Source organism: Oncorhynchus masou, chromosome 29, assembly GCF_036934945.1.
Source record: "Oncorhynchus masou masou isolate Uvic2021 chromosome 29, UVic_Omas_1.1, whole genome shotgun sequence".
NCBI classification, from domain to species: Eukaryota; Metazoa; Chordata; class Actinopteri; order Salmoniformes; family Salmonidae; genus Oncorhynchus; species Oncorhynchus masou.
This window is the reverse complement of record NC_088240.1, coordinates 84,426,025-84,448,922: the sequence shown is the minus strand read 5'-3', so window position 1 is coordinate 84,448,922 and position 22,898 is coordinate 84,426,025. Positions and strand designations below refer to the sequence as shown.

The 22,898-nt window shown below is 43.2% G+C and overlaps 1 protein-coding gene across 1 annotated transcript in view; it reads left to right on the top strand.

Annotated features, from left to right (window-relative positions):
- Positions 1–22,898, top strand: part of ano10a (anoctamin 10a) — a 39,546-nt gene that overhangs the window by 6,548 nt on the left and 10,100 nt on the right. The window contains exons 8-13 of the mRNA XM_064946645.1: positions 132–187; positions 291–365; positions 2,338–2,520; positions 2,958–3,149; positions 3,370–3,498; positions 16,028–16,144. Coding sequence (XP_064802717.1) covers positions 132–187; positions 291–365; positions 2,338–2,520; positions 2,958–3,149; positions 3,370–3,498; positions 16,028–16,144 — 752 coding nt within the window. The remainder of the gene's footprint in view (positions 1–131; positions 188–290; positions 366–2,337; positions 2,521–2,957; positions 3,150–3,369; positions 3,499–16,027; positions 16,145–22,898) is intronic.

Genomic DNA, 22,898 nt, shown 5'->3' with positions numbered 1-22,898 from the left:
CTAAAAATACATTGTCTTAATGCTACAGTGGTGCTTCCTGTGTTCCTCTTGTTCTTTTGCTGACTGTAGGGAGAGTTGTTGACTTGATAGAAGACACACTGTTTATGAAGTCAATGTTATTTTTGCTTTAGAAAACCACAGGCTTGAGTCAACATTTCAAAATCACCTGGTCCTTAAAGTACTGGTGGTGAGTCATACATGAAATTGGTTTGTTTCCATGATCATTTCAAGTTACCATTGATTTTGAAAATCATTTTGTTAACAGTTTACTTGTCATCTTCTCTCCCCAGTTCAACTTCTTCAACTGTTTTGCCTCCCTATTCTACATTGCCTTTGTGATGCAGGATATGGTGCTTCTCAGACAGGTGGGTCACTACCAATGATGTGTATATATACCCTGGATGACTAACAGGGGGCGCTGTGTTGAAGCCACCGCGCAGCCATCTTGGTAACCCTCCTTCATTGGAAACAAGATTTTGGAAGCTATAGAAATGCATGTGTTAATGTCTACATTTGTTTTTGACATGTATATTCTATTACGGACACAAATGCATCATTTAATATTATATGTTAGCAAAACATAAAACAAAACAAAGATATACAAAAAAATCTTAGTGTGTGTATATATATATATATTTATTTATTTATTTTTTCCTTCTATTGTTACTCTCTCCACTACTACTACAACAACAAAACATCTTAAATACATGTAATTCTGTGCTATTGAATTTCAATAGTGTAGAATTCCATTCATTCCTATAGAGGACTGCTCCCACTGGGGAGAGCCAATATGGCCAACCGGTAGCTTCAAAGCCTCTCAAATGGCCAATACATAGCATCAGCAATCCAGAGTTTATACACATCATTGGTCACTACTAGCCTTTGGCCTTAGATGTTCCGATTCAAGTGATCTATCATTCCAGACATGGACGGCTAGAGGCACTAGCAACAGAGACAGCGATAGATATATAAGGCTCTCACTACTAGCAATATCCCCAATGCTGTTATTGTGTTTAATTTTCTGTCTAAATAGCACTCTATTCCCTATATAGTGCACTACTTTTGACCACAGCCCTCGAGCCCTGATGTAAAGTAGTGCATTGTAAATGGAAAAGTGTACCATTTGGGATGCAACCAGAGTTGTTTACTGCAGCTACTACTGCTGCTACTTCTGTTGCTGCTACTGCTACTTCTGTTGCTGCTGCTACTTCTGTTGCTTCTGCTATCAATCAATCAAATGTATTTATAAAGCCCTTCTTACATCAGCTGATGTCATAAAGTGCTGTACAGAAACCCAGCCTAAAACCCCAAACAGCAAGCAATGCAGGTGTAGAAGCACAGTGGCTAAGAAAAACTCTCTAGAAAGGCCAGAACCTAGGAAGAAACCTAGAGAGGATCTAGGCTGTGAGGGGTGGCCAGTCCTCTTCTGGCTGTGCTGGGTGGAGATTATAACAGAACATGGCCAAGATGTTCAAATGTTCATAAATTACCAGCAGGGTCAACTAATAATAATCACAGTGGTTTTCGAGGGTGCAACAGGTCAGCACCTCAGGAGTAAATGTCAGTTGGCTTTTCATAGCCGGTCCATCAGAGTATCTCTACTGCTCCTGCTGTCTCTAGAGAGTAGAAAACAGCAGGTCTGGGACAGGTAGCACGTCCGGTGAACAGGTCAGGGTTCCATAGCAGCACGAGCAGCAGCACGGCCAAGTGGACTGGGGACAGCAAGGAGTCATCATGCCAGGTAGTCATGAGGCATGGTCCTAGAGAGAGGGGGAGAGAGAGAGATACTATTTCTGCTGTTGCTGCTACTGCAACTACTGCTATTGGTGCTGCTACTACTTACTCTGCTACTGTTATTGGTACTAATGCTACTACTGCTGCTGCTACTACTTATCCTGCTGCTACTACTGCTGCTGCTACTACTTATCCTGCTACTGCTACTATTCGTACTGCTGCTGCTACTAATACTGCTACTGCTGCTGCTGCTACTAGTGCTGCTGCTACTACAGATACTACTACTACTCATACTACTGTTACTACTACTGTTACTACTGCTGCTACTCATACTACTGCTGCTACTCATACTACTGCTACTACTGCTGCTACTCATACTACTGCTACTATTGCTGCTACTACTCATACTACTGCTACTACTCATACTACTACTACTGATTCTACTGCTACTACTACTGTTACTACTGCTACTACTCATACTACTGCTGCTACTCATACTACTACTACTGATTCTACTGCTACTACTACTGTTACTACTGCTACTACTCATACTACTGCTGCTACTACTATCTACTATCAATATCCTCTTTTATTTCCTTTCAGAGTCTGGCCACGCTGCTGATAACGTCTCAGATCCTGAACCAGATCATGGAGGCCTTCCTGCCCTACTGGCTCCAGAGGAGGAGGAACAAGAAGGCCCATAAGAGGATGATAAAAACCATGGAAGACAAGGAGCTGCCCCTCTCTGAGCAGGTCAAGCTGGAGGCAGACATGAGCACCTACCTGGTGAGTTGCAGGACTCAAGTTATGGGGGAATGAATGTGTAACTAGGAAGGTTGTGATGAATGTGAATGATACCTTCATGTGCGTTGCACTATCTTTACAATACATTTGAGTCATTTAGCAGACGCTCTCATCCAGAGCGACTTACAGGAGCAATTAGGGTTCATTCCTTGCTCAAGGGTACATCAACAGATTTTTTGCCTAGTCGGATTGGGGATTCGAACCAGCAACCTTTCGGTTTCTGGCCCAACGCTCTTAACCACTGTCTTGATTGGTTTTGCTGTTATGCTTGCCTTATACACAGAATACCCCCATCAAGTGAAATGTTACTGCAGTGTTTAGACAAAGACGTAGATGAAGAGTCCAGTGGCTGAAGTGGGTATTGTAATGCTCTAGTCTAACCTCATGAATCTGTATAAACTCTGTTGTGTTCTATTAAGGGAACATTTGATGACTACCTGGAGCTGTTCCTGCTGTTTGGCTATGTCAGTCTGTTCTCCTGTGTCTACCCTCTGGCCGCGGTGCTGGTGGTGCTCAACAACGTCACAGAGGTCTACTCGGATGCCTTCAAGATGTGTAAGGTGTTCAAAAGACCCTTCTCTGAGCCTGCAGCCAATATAGGGGTGTGGCAGGTAAGACTGACTTAATAGCTCTTTCTACTCTGTTTAGTTCTCTATAGTACATTTAGTGTGGTTGGTTGGTTTGATGGACTTTATTTGATAATTAAAGGAGATAACGTTTTCAAGGATAAAAAGGTTCATGTCTAACTGTGATTGTTTTGAACTGTGGTGGATAGGAAGGAAAGGGAGACCAGTCAGAGGGGGAAAGTTCCTGTGTTTTCTTTTCTTCCAGCTTGCCTTTGAGGCCATGAGTGTGATCGCCGTGGTGACCAACTGTGCCTTGATTGGCATGTCCCCCCAAGTCAAGTCCTATTTCCCGGAGTCAGAGACACAGCTCATAATGTGGGTGGTGGGCTTCGAGGTACTGTACCATTTTCACACCTCTCACTCTTCACACACAATCTGACTAGACATGTATGCAATCATTTCCTACTAATTTTAAAATCAAATTAAACTTCTTATTTCCAAGATTGTGTCTATTTTGGTGCTTCTTGTGCCTAAATAGAGTTGAAGCAGGCTGGCCAACAGAATAGAGTTGAAGCAGGCTGGCCAGCAGAATAGAGTTGAAGCAGGCTGGCCAGCAGATGGTGCCAGAGAGTCATAGAATGAGAGCTCCATCCTTGCTGCTTTGGTAGCGTGTGTAAAGATGATGATGACAGGGTGTTTATGTCCTGGCTGTACTGTAGGTCTTGTCTCGTCTCCTCCACTGTGTCTTTGAGTGCAGCTGTAAGCAGGTAAGAGTACAGAGGGTAGGCCAATAGATAGGACCTGTGTTAGTGGGGGAGATATGTGTGGAAGATGCACTGTTAGAGCTTCCAGACCCAGAATAACTCCAGTCAGTCCACGTTTGTTAGGATCACAATTGGGGGAGCTCGTTGTGCAACATCCTCTGCATGCACCTCCAGCCCTCGAGAGAAAATGCTTAAAATAACTAAGACAAAAAAGAGCAGAAGCAGAGGAGAGGTAGTTCATTAGAACAGAATACACTTATTTTAGTAGTCCTTCGAGGCCATTCTAGTGTGTTTTATCTATATGCTAAACAACATTGTATTTTTATGGATTTGAAACGAGGTCATGGGTGTATGTTTGGTTGAAAATAGTTTTTGCATTTGTCTACAGAACTGCCGCAGAGCAAGTAAACCAGTTCTCTTAATACTAACGGTGTATGACAATCCCTTTACTGCGGTTCAAACACTTCAGATTTGTGCATTTATTGATTTCCTGTCTTTGCACCAGCTAATACAGACCAGCAGCAATACAGACAGAATCATGGACATCAGTAAATACAGTAAATAATCATGGCAGCAGTAAATACCACACACTTGCTCCTACACATACTGTATGTCTCCAGCGCCCAGGGAGTTGCCCTGACCACCCTGTGAGAATGAAGAGCATGTGTGGCCTGTATACTCTGTGCCTGGGCTCTGTGCTCGGCTGCTCAGGCCTTGATGCTGTGTGGTAATATAATGCCGTGACCTCTAACCTCAGTGTCTCAGGCTGAAGTTGGCACGGAGGTGAGCTGCTGCAGAGAGCAGGGTGGATCGGGGCTTATTTTCTTTCTCTCTCGCTCTGTCTCTGCAATCCACCTCACTCTGTAGAACATGTGATGTCACACAAATCTACAGCACGGGGGTTATCACACTGGATTACTGTTTGGTTGTCTGCACAAGAAAAAGAGAGAGGGATCGTGAGGGAGGGATAAAGAAAACGAGAGAAATAGGAGAGAGCACAAGGTTGCGAGAGAAGGAGAAATGAGGGTAGTAGCTGAGAGAGATGAACCTACCTCACTAGCTTATTGTACATCCAGGCACGTTTCACACTGCTGCCAAGCAGCACATTTCCTGTAGATCTGTGGGTTGGCGTCTCCCTGCCAGATGATTTAGTCCATTACAGACTGGAGCAGCAGAACCAGCCCTGCTATTCAGCATGCAGGGACAGGGTACACACACACTGATCATTTTCTGGATGCATTGTTTGTTTATGTATTCATTAAACGTTGTCAATACATAATCACCGCAAAATATCTGCCAGAAACGATTTGAGAAATATTCATGAATCACTGATCCACATGATACACTGTGGCAGAGGCTATAAATATCTAGATTCTATTCTATGAATATCTAGATTCTATTCTATGAGTAGTGCTACAGAGGCAGTCAATGTTGCGCACATATAGCCTGCATCCCAAATGGCACCCTATTCCATATACTCCCCTATGGGCCATGGTAAAATGTAGTGCACTATAGGGAAATAGGGTACCATTTAGAATGCTGCCATAATAACCAAGCCAGTTACAGGAAGCAGAGCAGGATATGGCTATTAGGGCCTCTAGTGCCTTCTGTCAGGGATGTCAGTCCAGCTCTAAGATACAGAGAACAGGTCTTTCTGAGTCAATCCAGCTCTACGACACCGTGATGTGTTGCTGCTGTACAATACCTCATTTCACCTTTGAGGTGCAGACAGTACTATAGTGCAGTGACTTATGTTGTGGGACCAGACCACTGGATCATATAGGAGGAGAGAGGGAAAAATACTGACGCCCCCCCCAATTTAAAAAAAAAACATCTGTAGCATCAAATTAAAAAAATGTATCTTGTGGAATTTGATTTCTTCACCACCATATAATAGCGCATTGATAGATCACATGTATGGAAGTTAGCCTATCTTGCATAAGTTTGTGTTTTAAAGGCCATGGACTCCGTCTAGTCAATGCAAAATGTTACGAGGGCCCTTCGGCTCTGTCTCTCTCGCTCTCCTGGCTAGCTGTTATTCCTCTGTCCTGTCTGTGATTGGCTGGGACTGGGCTCATTGTTGAGCAGGTGATACCTGGGTAATTACTGTACAGCATGGCATACTTCACAGAGCAGTAACCAGGCAACAGGGTAGCCGACCCACGGACACAGACGGTCGGAAGGAGGGGAGAGAGAAGAGAAGGCTAAGGAGCAGGATTAATTGAAACACTTGATGATGCCTTGGCAGTCAGGGCATCCAGGCCAGGCATTCTCTCCAACCTCTGCCTCTCTGATGCACTGATCCCAGTCTAAGCGGTCACTAGACATTGGATTGATGGAACATTCCTAGATGTAATGATTAGCCGACATGCAAAGATTATTATTATTATTACACCAAGTTTGCACACACTAAAATGCTGTTGTCATTGTCAAGTTGAATGTGTTTGTACATTTGCACAGATTATGTAATAGAGTTATAGTTCATGTTAACTTACCCTTTCATGCATTATCCGTTGACCAAAGCTGACTGACTATACTTTTTAAAATTAGATGGAATAAACATTCCACGGATCAGGAGAAATCGGGAGGAAATATTTATATTTGACCTTCCATCCTATTCCCAGATAAAGCCTATACTATTTGTGCTAGTAAAACACATCAGTAGTCTTTGTTGTCACTTTCTCCATGAGGGTTAAAAAGGCAGGAAGTCAGAGAGCCAATCCCATTTGAAGGTGTTTTTCAGATAATCAGATTAGAATCCAGCAGCAGGTTTTCCATGCCCCAGACCCTGGGCACAGCCAGTTGGCATTCCCTGTACCAACCAATCTAATCCCTATATAGCTAGTGCACTAGGTTTGGCAAGGGCCCATAGTGCTCTGGTCAAAAAGTAGTGCACTATGTAGGGAATAGGGTGACATTTGGGATGTGTGCTGTTTACCAACATAATCCCTGAACACTGCATCTAGTGTGGCTTTTACTTTGCTGTTTTGATTTAAATATGTAAATGTATTTCTCGCTATCAAACAGTGACACATTTTTAGAAAATGTTACCTAAGCTCTCTCTGTGTGTGTGTCAGGGTTTCCGTTATGAAAATGTGGTGGCAGACATTTGACCTATAGCATTTTCATTTAAGTAACAGACATTTGAGAAATGTACTGGTCCAATATGATTAGGGTGTCTGCCCACGGTGCTCAGAATGACAGAAATCACATTTTAGATGATGGTAATTCATTTTAACAGAACATGCAGGTGGAGGATGCAATGACGTGCGTCCTTACCGCGCACTTGGAATACGTTGGAATAACTGTCCACATTTAACTTTTTCTCAGCCAACGACGACTGACCAACAGCAAAATCACTAGTATATAGTTTCAAGTTCTTAAATAATAAGCTGAGCTCCTCAGTCATGTTTTCTTCGCCTCACATTGTCAACGAAGTCTGTTTTGTTTTTTAACATCCATTGTGAAAGATAGTTCCTCAGAATTTGAAAAATCTTTCCAACACTCCCGGCCTCGATAATCACCAAGCGTTGGTGTGAAAAAGCGAAATATCATGATCTGATGATCCCATATAGCTAGTGGAAACGTCATTAAAAACACAGCTGCCTGTCCGGAGTTCACCGGCACAGAAACTTCAAGGGGCTGGAATAGGCTAGTTGATACAGTGTTGCAAGTTCCCTATCAACAGCTTTTAGCCAGACCCAGTTGATGATTTGATACAATGTTGCACTTCACTAGCAATAGCCTAAGTCAAGACAGACAGAAAGGGAGGCAGACAGGCGGAGTAGAGATTAATGTGATTGAAAGAACCAACATTTTCATCAGGATAATTTCTACTGTTTTTATTTGTCAGCTTTAGGCCTATGTAATGTACTTAGTTGATAATGGAAGATATAGCCTATAGGCCAATGCAGCAGTAGGCCTATCTCTGAGTTCAATGCGCTCTTTAGCCACCAATGGATCACAGTGTGTCCATGTGGCGGAGGCTGGCACTCTCGCCTTTTTACATATTTAGCATTTTACTTCAGATTTCTATGATTAACCACGTGACAATGATTTTGAGAAATTACAATTGTATTATTGAAATGAAACTGTTCCATGAAAATGTGCATATAAAAATAATCATAACTGTCACGCAGGTTTTAGAAATGGTAGGATAGATTGTAAACTTCCCCAAACTTGAAACTCAGGAGCTGCCTGTGTGCTTTACTATAACACACGTTAAACAGATTTGTGAACGAGCAAGCGCGTGCAGACATAGGAGGTCCCGTGCCCGCGTACGTCTATCAAAGGCCATCCAACTGATTAGTTCTGGCGCCGGTTTTGTTGCGAAAATCTCCCCCCCTGCCAGAACACACCCCCTTCACTTGAACGCGCACACACTCGATTCTTCATTGCTGCGACTTGCTTGCTAGTTGAGATTTCTGATCAGTTAGGCTGCGTTTGATTTTATTTTTTATGTCGGTTTGATCCGGGGGGTGGGCACTAGTAATATCTGCAGTTTTCGGTTTGGCTATTTGTTTCAAGTTTATTTTCTGGCCGAAATCCCTCACCATTTCTAATTTCCTTAATTTTGTGGCTATAGTCAAATACTTTCTGTGGCTCACAACAGTCAAATACTTTCTATAGAACAAACGCACGCCATATGCAACCAAAATTAATAATTAATGTGTGTGTTATATTACAGACAAGGGAGTAAAATGTAGTCAAGCAATAAACATTTCAGAACAACTACTAGTCGAATAAGACATGGGAGAGATGACGAATTTTGGCAAAGATATTTATTTATAGACTAATACACTTGAAACAAATAGCCAAACCGAAAACTGCAGACATTACTAGATCCTCCACCGCAATCAAACTGACATATAAAATAAAATGAAACGCAGCCGAATGTGAACAGAAATCTCAACGAGCAAGCAAGTCGCAGCAATGAAGAATTGAGTGTGTTCACGCGAAGAGGTGGGGGGGGGGGGGGGGGGATACTGGCAGGGGGGAGATTTTCTGCTGGAGACCGAAGCAAAAACTTTTTTAATCAGACAAACTCAGCCAACACTGATAAACAATCAATTAAAATGACATTGTCCATAAAATAGTCCTACTATCAGGGGAGACAAATAGAATATGACATCCATCTAAACTGGAGCTGGAAACTGTTGTCCAATAACTAACTTTAAAGTAGCACTGATAGGGTGAATATGCGCAGTGCACACTCACCAGGGATATACTGGTGCCAATAAGATAGACTATAGGCCTACTGTTGTTCGCTCAACTAAAAGACAGATTTGATTATTTTCATTGTCTTCTCTTTACAGCAATAGCCATTTGCTTTCCAAACTATGTTTCCCCACAATTTAATTTATAATTATTGCGATACGGCTTGCTGGTCTTCTACTTTTCCTTGACAGTCGCAACTCAACAATCATCTATTTGATATTTACAACGTGCACAGCCTAAATTGCGCGAGCTGCCTTTCCTTCCGACTTGTAGTCAATGAGATTTAAAACAACAAGACTAGGGGAAGCTAATGGTCCTCTGTGGCTAAATCATGATTTAGTTGCCTATTTTGAATGATTTTATTTCTGTATTGTAGGCTAATTAGGCGATATCATTTTGGCAATTTATTTCAATTTACTTAGGGAAAGCTTAGCTTCCCCTAGCATTATGGGCTCGCCACCTATGTCAATCTACTATCCCCCATAGTAAAAAGAATTGACCTATTCTATTGGTCAGCTTGTCGAGAAACAAAATAGCCCAAACAGACCCTGGGACAGTTTTGGGACAATAGAAAAAAAATGTTAAAAAGCAATGACTCTTCAGCAACAGACCAGAACATTTGGCTGAAAAATGTAAAATTGGCCTTTCCAATTTTATTTATTGGCTTTTCAAAAAAATTTTTATCCTGAAGCCGGCTATTACCTGCTAACGGAAACCTGTGTGTGTGGACAGAAACAGAACATCCAGTGACAACTCTGACAGAGGTTTGTCCTGTAATTCACAACCCAGGATGAAATACTAATGACCTGTCTGGGGGATGCATAGAGGATGTCTGGGAGAGGAGAGGACGGTCAGTCAGTCACTCGGTTTGCTCTGTCTGTCCTGGTGATTTATCTCAAATACAGGTTGACACAGAGGAGAGAGGAAGGGGAGTTGTGATGTATGGTGGAGTAGGAAGTACCTCTGTCTGGACAACAGAAGCTGGGCTGGCACAGCGCTACTGCAGAGGTGAAGTGAAATGTCCGTTTAGCCTGCTGACGATCAAGGACGCAGGTGGAGATGACTTCTTAAGATGAGACATAATGGGAGTGTATGCAGCCCAACTCTACTGCAGACTGTGTGGTCTTGTTAACCACTCTTACTGTGTCATTGGTGTAACAGCCAGAATAGTAGGAGGGTGTCACAGATCCATAACACTAGTGTGCTGACAATATCTGAATTGTGCCTCTGAAATCGTGCCGCTAAACCCCATATGGTTGGTATTTCACAACACGAGTGACAATGAACGGGGGCATGTATCTACTGTAGGTATGGGAAGTGGGAGAGGGGCTATTCTTTTCATGGGGATGAACTGAAATTGAACTCGCACTGTAAATAAAGTGGGCTTGATATTCACTGCAGTGTTAAGGGCCGTCCACACCTAGGACATTAACTAGAATGATAATTTTAGATTTGTATCTTGATAGTTTTTGTTATAGTCATCGTCCTAGGTGTGGGCGGCCCTTAAATATGGTTATTAGGAAGTGTTTAGTACTATGACAGAGTCAAGAGATGTCAGAATGTATAGGGAGGTAACCGAAAGGTTGCCGGTTCGAATCCCCTAGCCAACTAGGTGAAAAATCTGTCGGTGCCCTTGAGCAAGGCACTTAACCCTAATTGCTCCTGTAAGTCACTCTTGATAAGAGCATCTGCTAAATGACAACAACAAAATAGACCGTTCCTTAGCAGTCCCTTCTTGCCTTGGTCCTTTATAATACTGAAATATGATAACACTGCCTGGTATAATGCAGATGGCTTTATTTGTTTAGCTCCTAACAACGCTGTCTATCTTTCTCCCTCACGGTTTGCTTTGCCAAAGGGAAATCAGCTATTGTCCTCTGAAGCCACTGTGATGTAGTCTGTGGTGTGTGTTGTTGAAGTCCAGAACCCTTTGTACCCAGTAACTGAATGTCTGATTCTGTCACCATGGTTGTGGTCTTCTATTCTGTAGAGCACGATCAGCCTAGTGCTAGCTCTAGTCATATCTGTGCATTGACTCAGATACTGTGCCCTGAATCCCACCATATTCCCTATTTAGTGCACTACTTTTGACCAGGGCCCATAGGTCACAGTTCAAAAGTAGTACACTATATATGGAATAGGGTGCCATTTGGGACTGAACCTGTGTATTAATGTAGTGTGCATCAGCTCTGTGTGAAGCTGTGCCCCCCTGCTGACTGGCAACTCTATTTACAGCCCTTTGTAGTCCTGTTCAATGCTATTCTTCTACTATATATGGCTCCAGTCTAGTCTTATTGAAGCTACCTACCTGCTGTACTGAATAATCTCTGCAGGCCTGGAGACCTCTCCACAACCCTTCCTGTCTCCTCTGCCCATCAACACCTTGTGTGCGTCCCAAATATCACCATCTTCCCTATATAGAGCATTACTTTTGACCAGGGCCCAGAGGAACAGGTCTCACACCGACCTCGCGGTACATCGAGGAACAGTAGAGGAAACAGTACCTGCCTCGAGAGATCAATAAACGGAAATTGGATCGAGCTGAAGTAACTTGGTATTCATCATCTTGACGTAATCATTCATTCTCATGTGGGAGACGTGCCACCTCTTTCTGCATTCGTCTCATATCCTTATAGAACACACAGTCTGCTGCCAGACTCTGGCCTGTCACATTGTGTGAATGCACGGTGCTCCATGAGGCTCATTGTCACTCTGCAGTTGGCTGTCCCAAGGGTTACTGCATAACCATGTCTCAGCAACATGTCGAAGTGTTTATGGCAAGCCACCAATGGCCGCCTTTCAGACAAGATCTATTCACAAACCCCCGACGTGAAAAGTTGGATTAAGAAATTCTGTTCATGCCGCTTCACAGAATAAATTGTAAAAAATGACTCCCGATCAGTTGGAATCAAGGTGGATTGAAATGCTAATTTGCTAAATGAACAAGGCAGTGCAGTTCTGGCCCCAGCTACATGGGGTGAATACTGAGCAGAGGGGATTTTGGTACAAAAGGCCACAGATTGCCATGCTAGCACTTACAGGTACTGTCTCAATTCACACTTCTGCACTGTTTAGAGCATCATAGAGAAGTAGTTTGATATTGAGTCAGGGCCTCAAGATGAAATGTACCCCTTTCAACTAACATTTGCATTTGTTAGTGTTCTTTGGTTTTCCAACGTGTGCCAAGCCAACCCTATCTCTCTAAATGCCCATAAACTCCTACTGTCAAGTACCAATCAGCTAAAAGGCTGTGGTGTTTTTAATGTTGCATTTCAATCAGTGTAACAACCTCAGTCAGCGTTGAGGCCAGACAGACTGGACTCCCTTCGCCCTTTTACATTCGCTATACTGTTTATTCTACTACTTAGCTCACATTCTGCATCCCAAATGGCTCCCTTTTCCCTACATTGTGCACTACCCCTGAGAGGCCCTGGTCAAAAGTAGTGTACTATTAAGGTATTATGTTGCCAATTGGGATACACAATTGTCTGTAATAAAGTAGTGTACGGCTGAAGGACTGAGAGAGAGGGAGCGCCACACACACCTCCCCATCCTTCTAGCCCAAACCACCCATCTGAAGAACACTTTCCATAGGAGAAAATCGGCTGTAATAACAGTGTTTGGAAGTTTTCAGTCGACAACATTTGTCAGGCCTAACATGTATGAAGCCTTTTACTGTGATGAAAGCGGTGGCTGAATCCGATGGAATTTCGTCTGGCACATACTGATGAGGTACAGCGTGTTGTGGCAGCTGGCAATTCTCCAGCAATGACAGACCTGCTTTGCATAGCAGTGTGTTGGCATCGATTCAGAGTAATAAAGCTGGTTTCTGGTCATGCAGTTTGAAATACGCTTCTCTCGGCCGTAAAAAAATGTATTGAGAAAAAAATGATGTATGTGTTGGATATTGGTCAGGTTGCTACCTCTCTCTCACACCTTATCTTACCTCACCTCACCTCAGAGGGGCTGTGAAGATAACAGGTGTGCTCTTTGCCACAAGAGTCGTCCTCCTCACCCCACTTCCCCTTTGTCTGCTGTTCATCTGTCTCCTCCAATCACCTCAGAGGGAGGAGGGTGGGCCAGTGTTGTACTGGGGGGCCAGTGTTGTACTGGGGGGCCAGTGTTGTACTGGGGGGCCAGTGTTGTACTGGGGGGCCAGTGTTGTACTGGGGGGCCTGTGTTGTACTGGGGGCCAGTGTTGTACTGGGGGCCTGTACTGGGGGGCCTGTGTTGTACTGGGGGCCAGTGTTGTACTGGGGGCCAGTGTTGTACTGGGGGCCAGTGGGCCTGTGTTGTACTGGGGGCCAGTGTTGTACTGGGGGCCTGTATTCACAGCACTCTCTTCTCTCTTCCTTTTGAGAGATTGGGATTGTATTTTCAGCAAAGCCCTCTTGCCTGTCTTTACCATTACAGTTTAATATTGAGCTCCAGTGAACTGCTTAGGGGCTGATTTAAAGAGTTCGGGTCCAGAAGGGTCTTCAGCTTCTTAACTCTCACACAGAATAATCAGCAGGGTCTTACTGCATGTTTGTCACCCTGTAGTCTCCTGTTTTGCTTGCAGTATTTCAAGACATTCTTTGATTATCTGGTCCTTAGTTAAGAGGCATGATCTCTTAAATGGTAACCCTTTCAGCATTATATCTGGTAAAATAACAGAATAATTATTTTTATTTTATTTTTTTATTTATGGTTTGGCGTGTTTATGGTTGTACGGGTTCATTCGTACTTTTACCTGACGCAGGTTTCACGTGAAAACAGGACTGTTTTCAGACTGTGTGGGTCAGGTCAGCTGCTTGTTGTTAGCCTCGCTCTGAGAAGGAATGGAGCTAGTTCTGAAAGAACAGGGAATGTTCTGGTTAACTTGACTGACATTGTTGTCCCATTGGGGAAACGTTGTTGCAGTATCATGTACGTGTTTAAATACAGTAGACTACAAATGACAATACAAAATTCACAAGTTCCATCCAGCATATACAGATGAAAGAAGACCAGCCTGGTATAGATAGGAACATTAACCAGCTGTTTAGAGGAATATCACACCTGACACCAATGATTGTCTAGTTTTGTAATGTCAATGATTGGACACCGGTCGGTGATGGTGTTTGTTTGTCTCCAGAGCAGTTTAGATTGTGTTGTGACATTTCACTTCAGCAGCGTATCATGTTGCATCTGTTCAATCAGTTTAAAACTATTAATTACAGTGCCTTGTGAAAGTATTCAGCCCCCTTGAACTTTGCAACCTTTTGCCACATTTCAAGCTTCAAACATAAAGATATAAAACTGTATTTTTTTGTGTGAATAATTAACAACAAGTGGGACACAATCATGAAGTGGAACGACATTTATTGGATATTTCAAACTTTTTTTAAATATCAAAAACTGAAAAATTGGGCGTGCAAAATTATTCAGCCCCTTTACTTTCAGTGCAGCAAACTCTCTCCAGAAGTTCAGTGAGGATCTCTGAATGATCCAATGTTGACCTAAATGACTAATGATGATAAATACAATCCACCTGTGTGTAATCAAGTCTCCGTATAAATGCACCTGCACTGTGATAGTCTCAGAGGTCCGTTAAAAGCGCAGAGAGCATCATGAAGAACAAGGAACACACCAGGCAGGTCCGAGATACTGTTGTGAAGAAGTTTAAAGCCGGATTTGGATACAAAAAGATTTCCCAAGCTTTAAACATCCCAAGGAGCACTGTGCAAGCGATAATATTGAAATGGAAGGAGTATCAGACCACTGCAAATCTACCAAGACCTGGCCGTCCCTCTAAACTTTCAGCTCATACAATGAGAAGACTGATCAGAGATGCAGCCAAGAGGCCCATGATCACTCTGGATGAACTTCAGAGATCTACAGCTGAGGTGGGAGACTCTGTCCATAGGACAACAATCAGTCGTATATTGCACAAATCTGGCCTTTATGGAAGAGTGGCAAGAAGAAAGCCATTTCTTAAAGATATCCATAAAAAGTGTTGTTTAAAGTTTGCCACAAGCCACCTGGGAGACACACCAAACATGTGGAAGAAGGTGCTCTGGTCAGATAAAACCAAAATTGAACTTTTTGGCAACAATGCAAAATGTTATGTTTGGCGTAAAAGCAACACAGCTCATCACCCTGAACACACCATCCCCACTGTCAAACATGGTGGTGGCAGCATCATGGTTTGGGCCTGCTTTTCTTCAGCAGGGACAGGGAAGATGGTTAAAATTGATGGGAAGATGGATGGAGACCATTCTGGAAGAAACCCTGAGAGTCTTCAAAAGGAGACTGGGACGGAGATTTATCTTCCAACAAGACAATGATCCAAAACATAAAGCAAAATCTACAATGGAATGGTTCAAAAATAAACATATCCAGGTGTTAGAATGGCCAAGTCAAAGTCCAGACCTGAATCCAATCGAGAATCTGTGGAAAGAACTGAAAACTGCCCAAATGCTCCATCCAACCTCACTGACAGCTGTTTTGAATGGGAAAAAATTTCAGCCTCTCGATGTGCAAAACTGATAGAGACATACCCCAAGCGACTTACAGCTGTAATCTCAGCAAAGTATTAACTTAAGGGGGCTGAATAATTTTGCACGCCCAATTTTTCAGTTTTTGATTTGTTCAAAAAGTTTGAAATATCCAATAAATGTCGTTCCACTTCATGATTGTGTCCCACTTGTTGTTGATTCTTCACAAAAAAATACAGTTTTATATCTTAATGTTTGAAGCCTGAAATGTGGCAAAAGGTCGCAAAGTTCAAGGGGGCCGAATACTTTCGCAATGCACTGTATATCAACTATATATATTTCTGTTTCTGAATTCTAGGATAATAGAGAAATATAGTTTCTCAGTACAATATAACATCATAATACATGTCTACTTTTCCTGTTACATGTCCTAAAGTCTCCCCATACTTCCCTGTTGTTCCTCTGTCTGTTGTTGTGGTTGCAGCACTTCCTCCTGGCCTCCAAGTTCATCCTGACCTTTGTGATCCCAGACGTCCCCAAACACATCCAGATCAAACTGTCACGTCTGGAGTTTGAGTCCCTGGAGGCTCTGAAGAAAAGGGTAAGTTTGACTGACTGACTGAACCCCTCAACTGTATGGTGTGTTGAATAACGCTAGCATGACATACATAGTGGTTTGACCAAACTTGAGTCTATTAAGGTGAAAAAAGCAGGTACCATCACTCAACCTTAAACTCCTTGGGGTGTGTTAAACCAAAAAAACTATGAAGTTCCCAAAAATAACATGAAGTGACTTCAAGGTGAATAAAATGTATAAAGAAACCCTAGATGAAGGAAAGCCACAGACCTCTGTGGATAAGCTGGGTATATGAGGTGTACGGCTAATGTGACTCTCTCTGAAACACCCATCAGGTTTATCATCTAGGTCTGATGGTTTAATGATCCATGTAGAAGGTTGTTCACGCTGCAGCTAACTAACAAACTGTGTGTGCGTGTGTAATATTGTAATGTGTTAATGAGGCTCTGCTATTTTGGCAGATGTTTATCACCTTGCATGTAGCTCAGAAGTAGGTCACTCACACAGAGGACACCATCATCTGATTTCCCAGCACCAGAAAGAACCTGTCTATAAACGGCTTACATACCGTGTATAATTAAGGACAAAACAACAGATTATTTAGCAGAATAACACAGACCCATTTCTCTCTCCATAACACCATAATGCAGACCCATATCTCTCTCCATAACACCATAATACAGACCCATTTCTCTCTCCATAACACTATAATACAGACCCATATCTCTCTCCATAACACCATAATACAGACCCATATCTCTCTCCATAACACCATAATACAGACCCATATCTCTCTCCATAACAGAATAACTCAGACCCATATCTCTCTCCATAACACCATAATGCAGACCCATTTCTCTCTCCATAACACTATAATACAGACCCATATCTCTCTCCATAATACCATAATACAGACCCATATCTCTCCATAACACCATAAACAGAGAATAAACTATAATACAGACCCATATCTCTCTCCATAACACCATAATACAGACCCATTTCTCTCTCCATAACAACATAATGCAGACCCATATCTCTCCATAATACCATAATGCAGACCCATATCTCTCCATAACACCATAATGCAGACCCATATCTCTCCATAACACCATAATGCAGACCCATATCTCTGACCATAACACCATAATGCAGACCCATATCTCTCTCCATAACACCATAACACAGACCCATATCTCTCTCCATAACACCATAACACAGACCCATATCTCTCCATAACACCATAATACAGACCCATTTCTCTCTCCATAACACTATAATACAGACCCATATCTCTCTCCATAACACCATAATACAGACCCATTTCTCTCTCCATAACAACATAATACAGACCCATTTCTCTCCATAATACCATAATGCAGACCCATATCTCTCCATAATACCATAATGCAGACCCATATCTCTCTCCATAACACCATAATGCAGACCCATATCTCTCCATAACACCATAATGCAGACCCATATCTCTCTCCATAACACCATAATGCAGACCCATATCTCTGACCATAATACCATAATACAGACCCATCTCTCTCCATAACACCATAATACAGACCCATATCTCTCCATAACACCATAACGCAGACCCATATCTCTCCATAACACCATAACACAGACCCATATCTCTCTCCATAACACCATAACACAGACACATATCTCTCTCCATAATACCATAATGCAGACCCATATCTCTCCATAACACCATAACACAGACACATATCTCTCTCCATAACACCATAATACAGACCCATATCTCTCTCCATAACACCATAACACAGACCCATATCTCTCTCCATAACACCATAACACAGACCCATTTCTCTCTCCATAACACCATAACACAGACCCATATCTCTCTCCATAACACCATAATACAGACCCATATCTCTCCATAACACCATAATGCAGACCCATATCTCTGACCATAACACCATAATGCAGACCCATATCTTTCTCCATTACACCATAATGCAGACCCATATTTCTCTCCATAACAGCTTCATGTAATGTATTCAGTCCCTCAATACATCTCCCAGAGCACTTCGGTAAAGATAAATGACAGCAGTTTGGTTAATGGTATTGATATGAGTATGCTGTTGAGCAGTAGCTTGCCTCAGCTTGGCACTGCAGTCATTTACTGGATTAAGGCTGAGTGCTTCAGCAATAAGCTAGCATGTCTTAGCTAGCTATCATTTCTCTCAGCACTGCAGAAAGAAGGGCGGGCCATGAAATACATCACATTGATTGGTGGTATTTCTGATGCTTCTTGTTCTTGTCCAGCTGAATGTTGAATTTAAGAAGATTTGAACAGGATTGGTTGATTTCTTGGTTTGTCTGTGCAGAGCCAGGCCCATGGGCGGTAAGTTGCTTTGGGTTGTCTGACTGAACTCTGCTATGCAGGTTGTGAGTTTGTCTGGTTATGGTTTGAATTGAAAGCTTCACCTATAATACCTAATGCCTGATATTAATCGTGTGAATAGAGATGGATAAGCTACTTAATAATGTCTACGTGTCTTGCCCAAGTTGGTCTTGTGGTGAGGTTTGTGTATGGTATGTGTTGTGATGGTACTTGGTTACTGCCTTGTGTTTAACTGACTGTTTTCAACCCAGTCCCAGGCACATGTGTAGTGCCCCTGCTACCATGGCTATTGAACGTCTTGCCGTTTGTCTTAATAACTCTACCTCATAAGTCATTCATTTTAATCTCCCTCTAGCACTGTCCTTCTCCTCATCCCACCATCAAATCCAATTAATATCATCTTGTGGCTGTCCATCTTGATTCGTAATCATTACAGATATTCTCAAGTTTGACATGGCCTTTGCTTCATCAGGTTAAACATTCTTGATGAAATCAATTCACTCCACCTTTGGCCTTTTCTCTATATCACTAATGATCCCAGCCAGCCAGCCAGGCAGGCAGTGAGTCAGCAAGTCGGTCGGGCAGGCAGGCAGGCAGGCAGGCGGGTGGGCATTCGGGCATTCGGCCGGGCATTCGGCAGGGCATTCGGCAGGGCATTCGGCAGGGCATTCGGCAGGGCATTCGGCCGGGCATTCGGCAGGGCATTCGGCAGGGCATTGGGCCGTGCATTCGGCAGGGCATTCTGCAGGGCATTCGGCAGGGCATTCGGCAGGGCATTCGGCAGGGCATTCGGCAGGGCATTCGGCAGGGCATTCTGCAGGGCATTCGGCAGGGCATTCGGCAGGGCATTCGGCAGGGCATTCGGCAGGGCATTCGGCCGGGCCGGGCATTCGGCAGGGCATTCGGCCGGGCATTCGGCAGGGCGGGCATTCGGCCAGGCGGGCAGGGCGGGCAGTCAGCAGGCCAGGGCAGGCATTGAGTCTTTGAGTGACAGGAGTTGATGGACCTTTCAGTCAACCCCAAGGTGTTGTATCATGTCAGGTAATCAGGTAGTCAGGTAATCAGTCAGAACCACAGCCTTCCACTGGATATGTCATCATGCATCATCTTGTACTGCAGTCTCTACTGATGGCGGAAAGAAAGCCTTGATTCCACTGGAGTTCTGTCCGGGGTCAGTTGTGAGAGGAGGACGGAGGGACGGCCATCTTCCTGTGTCTGTCTGCATCTGGCCTCGTCAATCCACCGCTTCAGCAGGCAGAGGTGAATAAGCTGTCTTGCCAGCCAATGGGCTTTGTGGCCTGGGGAAAACCCTTTCCTTCCTCTGGCACAGGGGGAACTGATCAGAGCAGGTGCACGGGCTAAAATCCAGCATTTTCCACTGCTTCAGCAAGGGGAGGGAAGCCATAGAGATACATACACTTAGCTAGTTGTACAGTATGTATCTATCAGTGAAGGGAGCAGCCAATGTCCTGGGGAAAATCCCTTCCTTCCTTTGGCACAGGAGGAATGTAGTCGTGATCAGAGCAGGTGCCTCACCGGTGGAAACCCCCTATCAACACCTTAGTCGCTGGCTGTCCACCAGCACTAGCCACCACTGCCAGAGGTGACTGTGACCCACTGGAGAGAAGGCCACAGAGACAGATACTGTACTATATAGAGGAGAGACAGATGCTCTACTATACAGAGTAGAGGTTGACCGATTTATGGTTGATACCAATTAATCAGCCGATTAAAATATATATATATTTTTTACATTTATTTATTATTTTTAATTATTTGTAATAATGACAATTACAACAATACTGAATGAACACTTATTTTAACTTAATATAATACATCAATAAAATCAATTTAGTCTCAAATAAATAATGAAACATGTTCAATTTGGTTTAAATAATGCAAAAACAATGTGTTGGAGAAGAAAGTGAAAGTGCAATATTTGCCATGTAAAAAATCTAATGTTTAAGTTCCTTGCTCAGAACATGAGAACATATGAAAGCTGGTGGTTCCTTTTAACATGAGACTTCAATATTCCCAGGTAAGAATATCCTCTCACAAGTTTTAGGTTGTAGTTGTTATAATAGGAATTATAGGACTATTTCTCTCTACTATTTGTATTTCATTAACCTTAGACTATTGGATGTTCTTATAGGCACTATAGTATTGCCAGCCTAATCTCGGGAGTTGATGGGCTTGAAGTTGTAAACAGCGCAATGCTTGAAGCACAGCAAAGAGCTGCTGGCAAAACGCACGAAAGTGCTGTTTGAATTAATGCTTACGAGCCTGCTGCTGCCTACCATCGCTCAGTCAGACAACTCAAATATCAAATCATAGACTTAATTATAATAACACACAGAAATACGCGCCTTAGGTCATTAATATGGTCAAATCCTATCATTTCGAAAACAACACGTTTATTCTTTCAGTGAAATACGGAACCGTTACGCAAGAGAAGAGACACAATTTCCTTAGTTAAAAGAAATGAATGTTAGCAGGCAATATTAACTAAATATGCAGGTTTAAAAATATGTACTTGTGTATTGATTTTAAGAAAGGCATTGATGTTTGTGGTTAGGTACACATTGGTGCAACGACAGTGCTTTTTTGCACGAATGAATGTTAAATCATCACCCGTTAAGCGAATATATGCAACGCAGGACAAGCTAGATAAACTAGTAATATCATCAACCATGTGTAGTTAACTAGTGATTATGTAAAGACTGATTAGTTTTTTTTCATTAGATAAGTTTAATGCTAGCTAGCACCTTACCTTGGCTCCTTGCTGCACTCGCGTAACAGGTAGACAGCCTGCCACGCAGTCTCCTCGTGTAGTGCAATGTAATCGGCCATAATCGGTCACCAAAAATTCAGATTACCGATTGTTATTGGCCATTCCGAGGAGATATAAACTCATAAAAAAATCCTCTCACTGTCAACTGTGTTTATTTTCAGCAAACTTAACGTGTAAATATTTGTATGAACATAAGATTCAACAACTGAGACATAAACAGAACAAGTTCCACAGACATGTGACTAACAGAAATGGAATAATGTGTCCCTGAACATTGGGGGGGTCAAAAGTAACAGTCAGTGTCTGGTGTGGCCAACAGCTGCATTAAGTACTGCAGTGCATCTCCTCCTCATGGATTGCACCAGATTTGCCAATTCTTGCTGTGAGACGTTACCCCACTCTTCCACCAAGACACCTGCAAGGTCCCAGACATTTCTGGGGGGAAATGGCCCTAGCCCCCATCCTCCGATCCAACAGGTCCCAGACTTGCTCAATGGGATTGAGATCTGGACTTTTTGCTAGCCATGGCAGAACACTGACATTCCTGTCTTGCAGGAAATCACCCACAGAATGAGCAGTATGGCTGGTGGTATTGTCATGCTGGAGGGTCATGTCAGGATGAGCCTGCAAGAAGGTTACCACATGAGGGAGGAGGATGTCTTCCCTGTAACGCACAGCGTTGAGATTGAGCTTGTTGTCATTGCAGGCAGTCTGATGATGCTGTGACACACCACCCCAGACCATGATGGACTCTCCACCTCCAAATCGATCCCGCTCCAGAGTACAGGCCTCGGTGTAACGCTTATTCCTTCGACAATAAACGCAAATCCGACCATCACCCCCGGTGAGACACAACCGCGACTCGTCAGTGAAGAGCACTTTTTGCCAGTCCTGTCTGGTCCAGCAACGGTGGGTTTGTGCCCATAGGTGACGTTGTTGCCGGTGATGTCTGGTGAGGATCTGCCTACAACAGGCCTACAAGCCCTCAGTTCAGCCTCTCTCAGCCTATTGCGGACAGTCAGCACTGATGGAGGGATTGTGCGTTCCTGATGTAACTCAGGAAGTTGTTGTTGCCATCCTGTACCTGTCCCGCAGGTGTGATGTTCGGATGTACCGATCCTGTGCAGGTGTTGTTACATGTGGTCTGCCACTGGGAGGATGATCAGCTGTCCACCCTGTATCCCTGTAGTGCTGTCTTAGGCGTCTCACAATACGGACATTGCAATTTGTTGCCCTGGCCACATCTGCAGTCCTTATGCCTCCTTGCAGCATGCCTAAGGCACGTTCATGCAGATGAGCAGGGACCCTGGGCATCGTTCTTTTGGTGTTTTTCAGAGTCAGTAGAAGTTTTCATAACTGTGACCTTAATTGCCTACACTAAGTTGTTAGTGTCTTAACGACGGTTCCACAGGTGCATGTTCATTAATTGTTTATGGTTCATTGAACATTCATGGGTGTTTAAACCCTTTACGATGAAGATCTGTGATGTTATTTGGATTTTTATGAATTATCTTTGAAAGACAGGGTCCTGAAAAAGGGGTGTTTCTTGTTTTGCTTAGTTTATATGCAGTGGCTTTCGAAAGTATTCACCCCCATGACATTTTTCC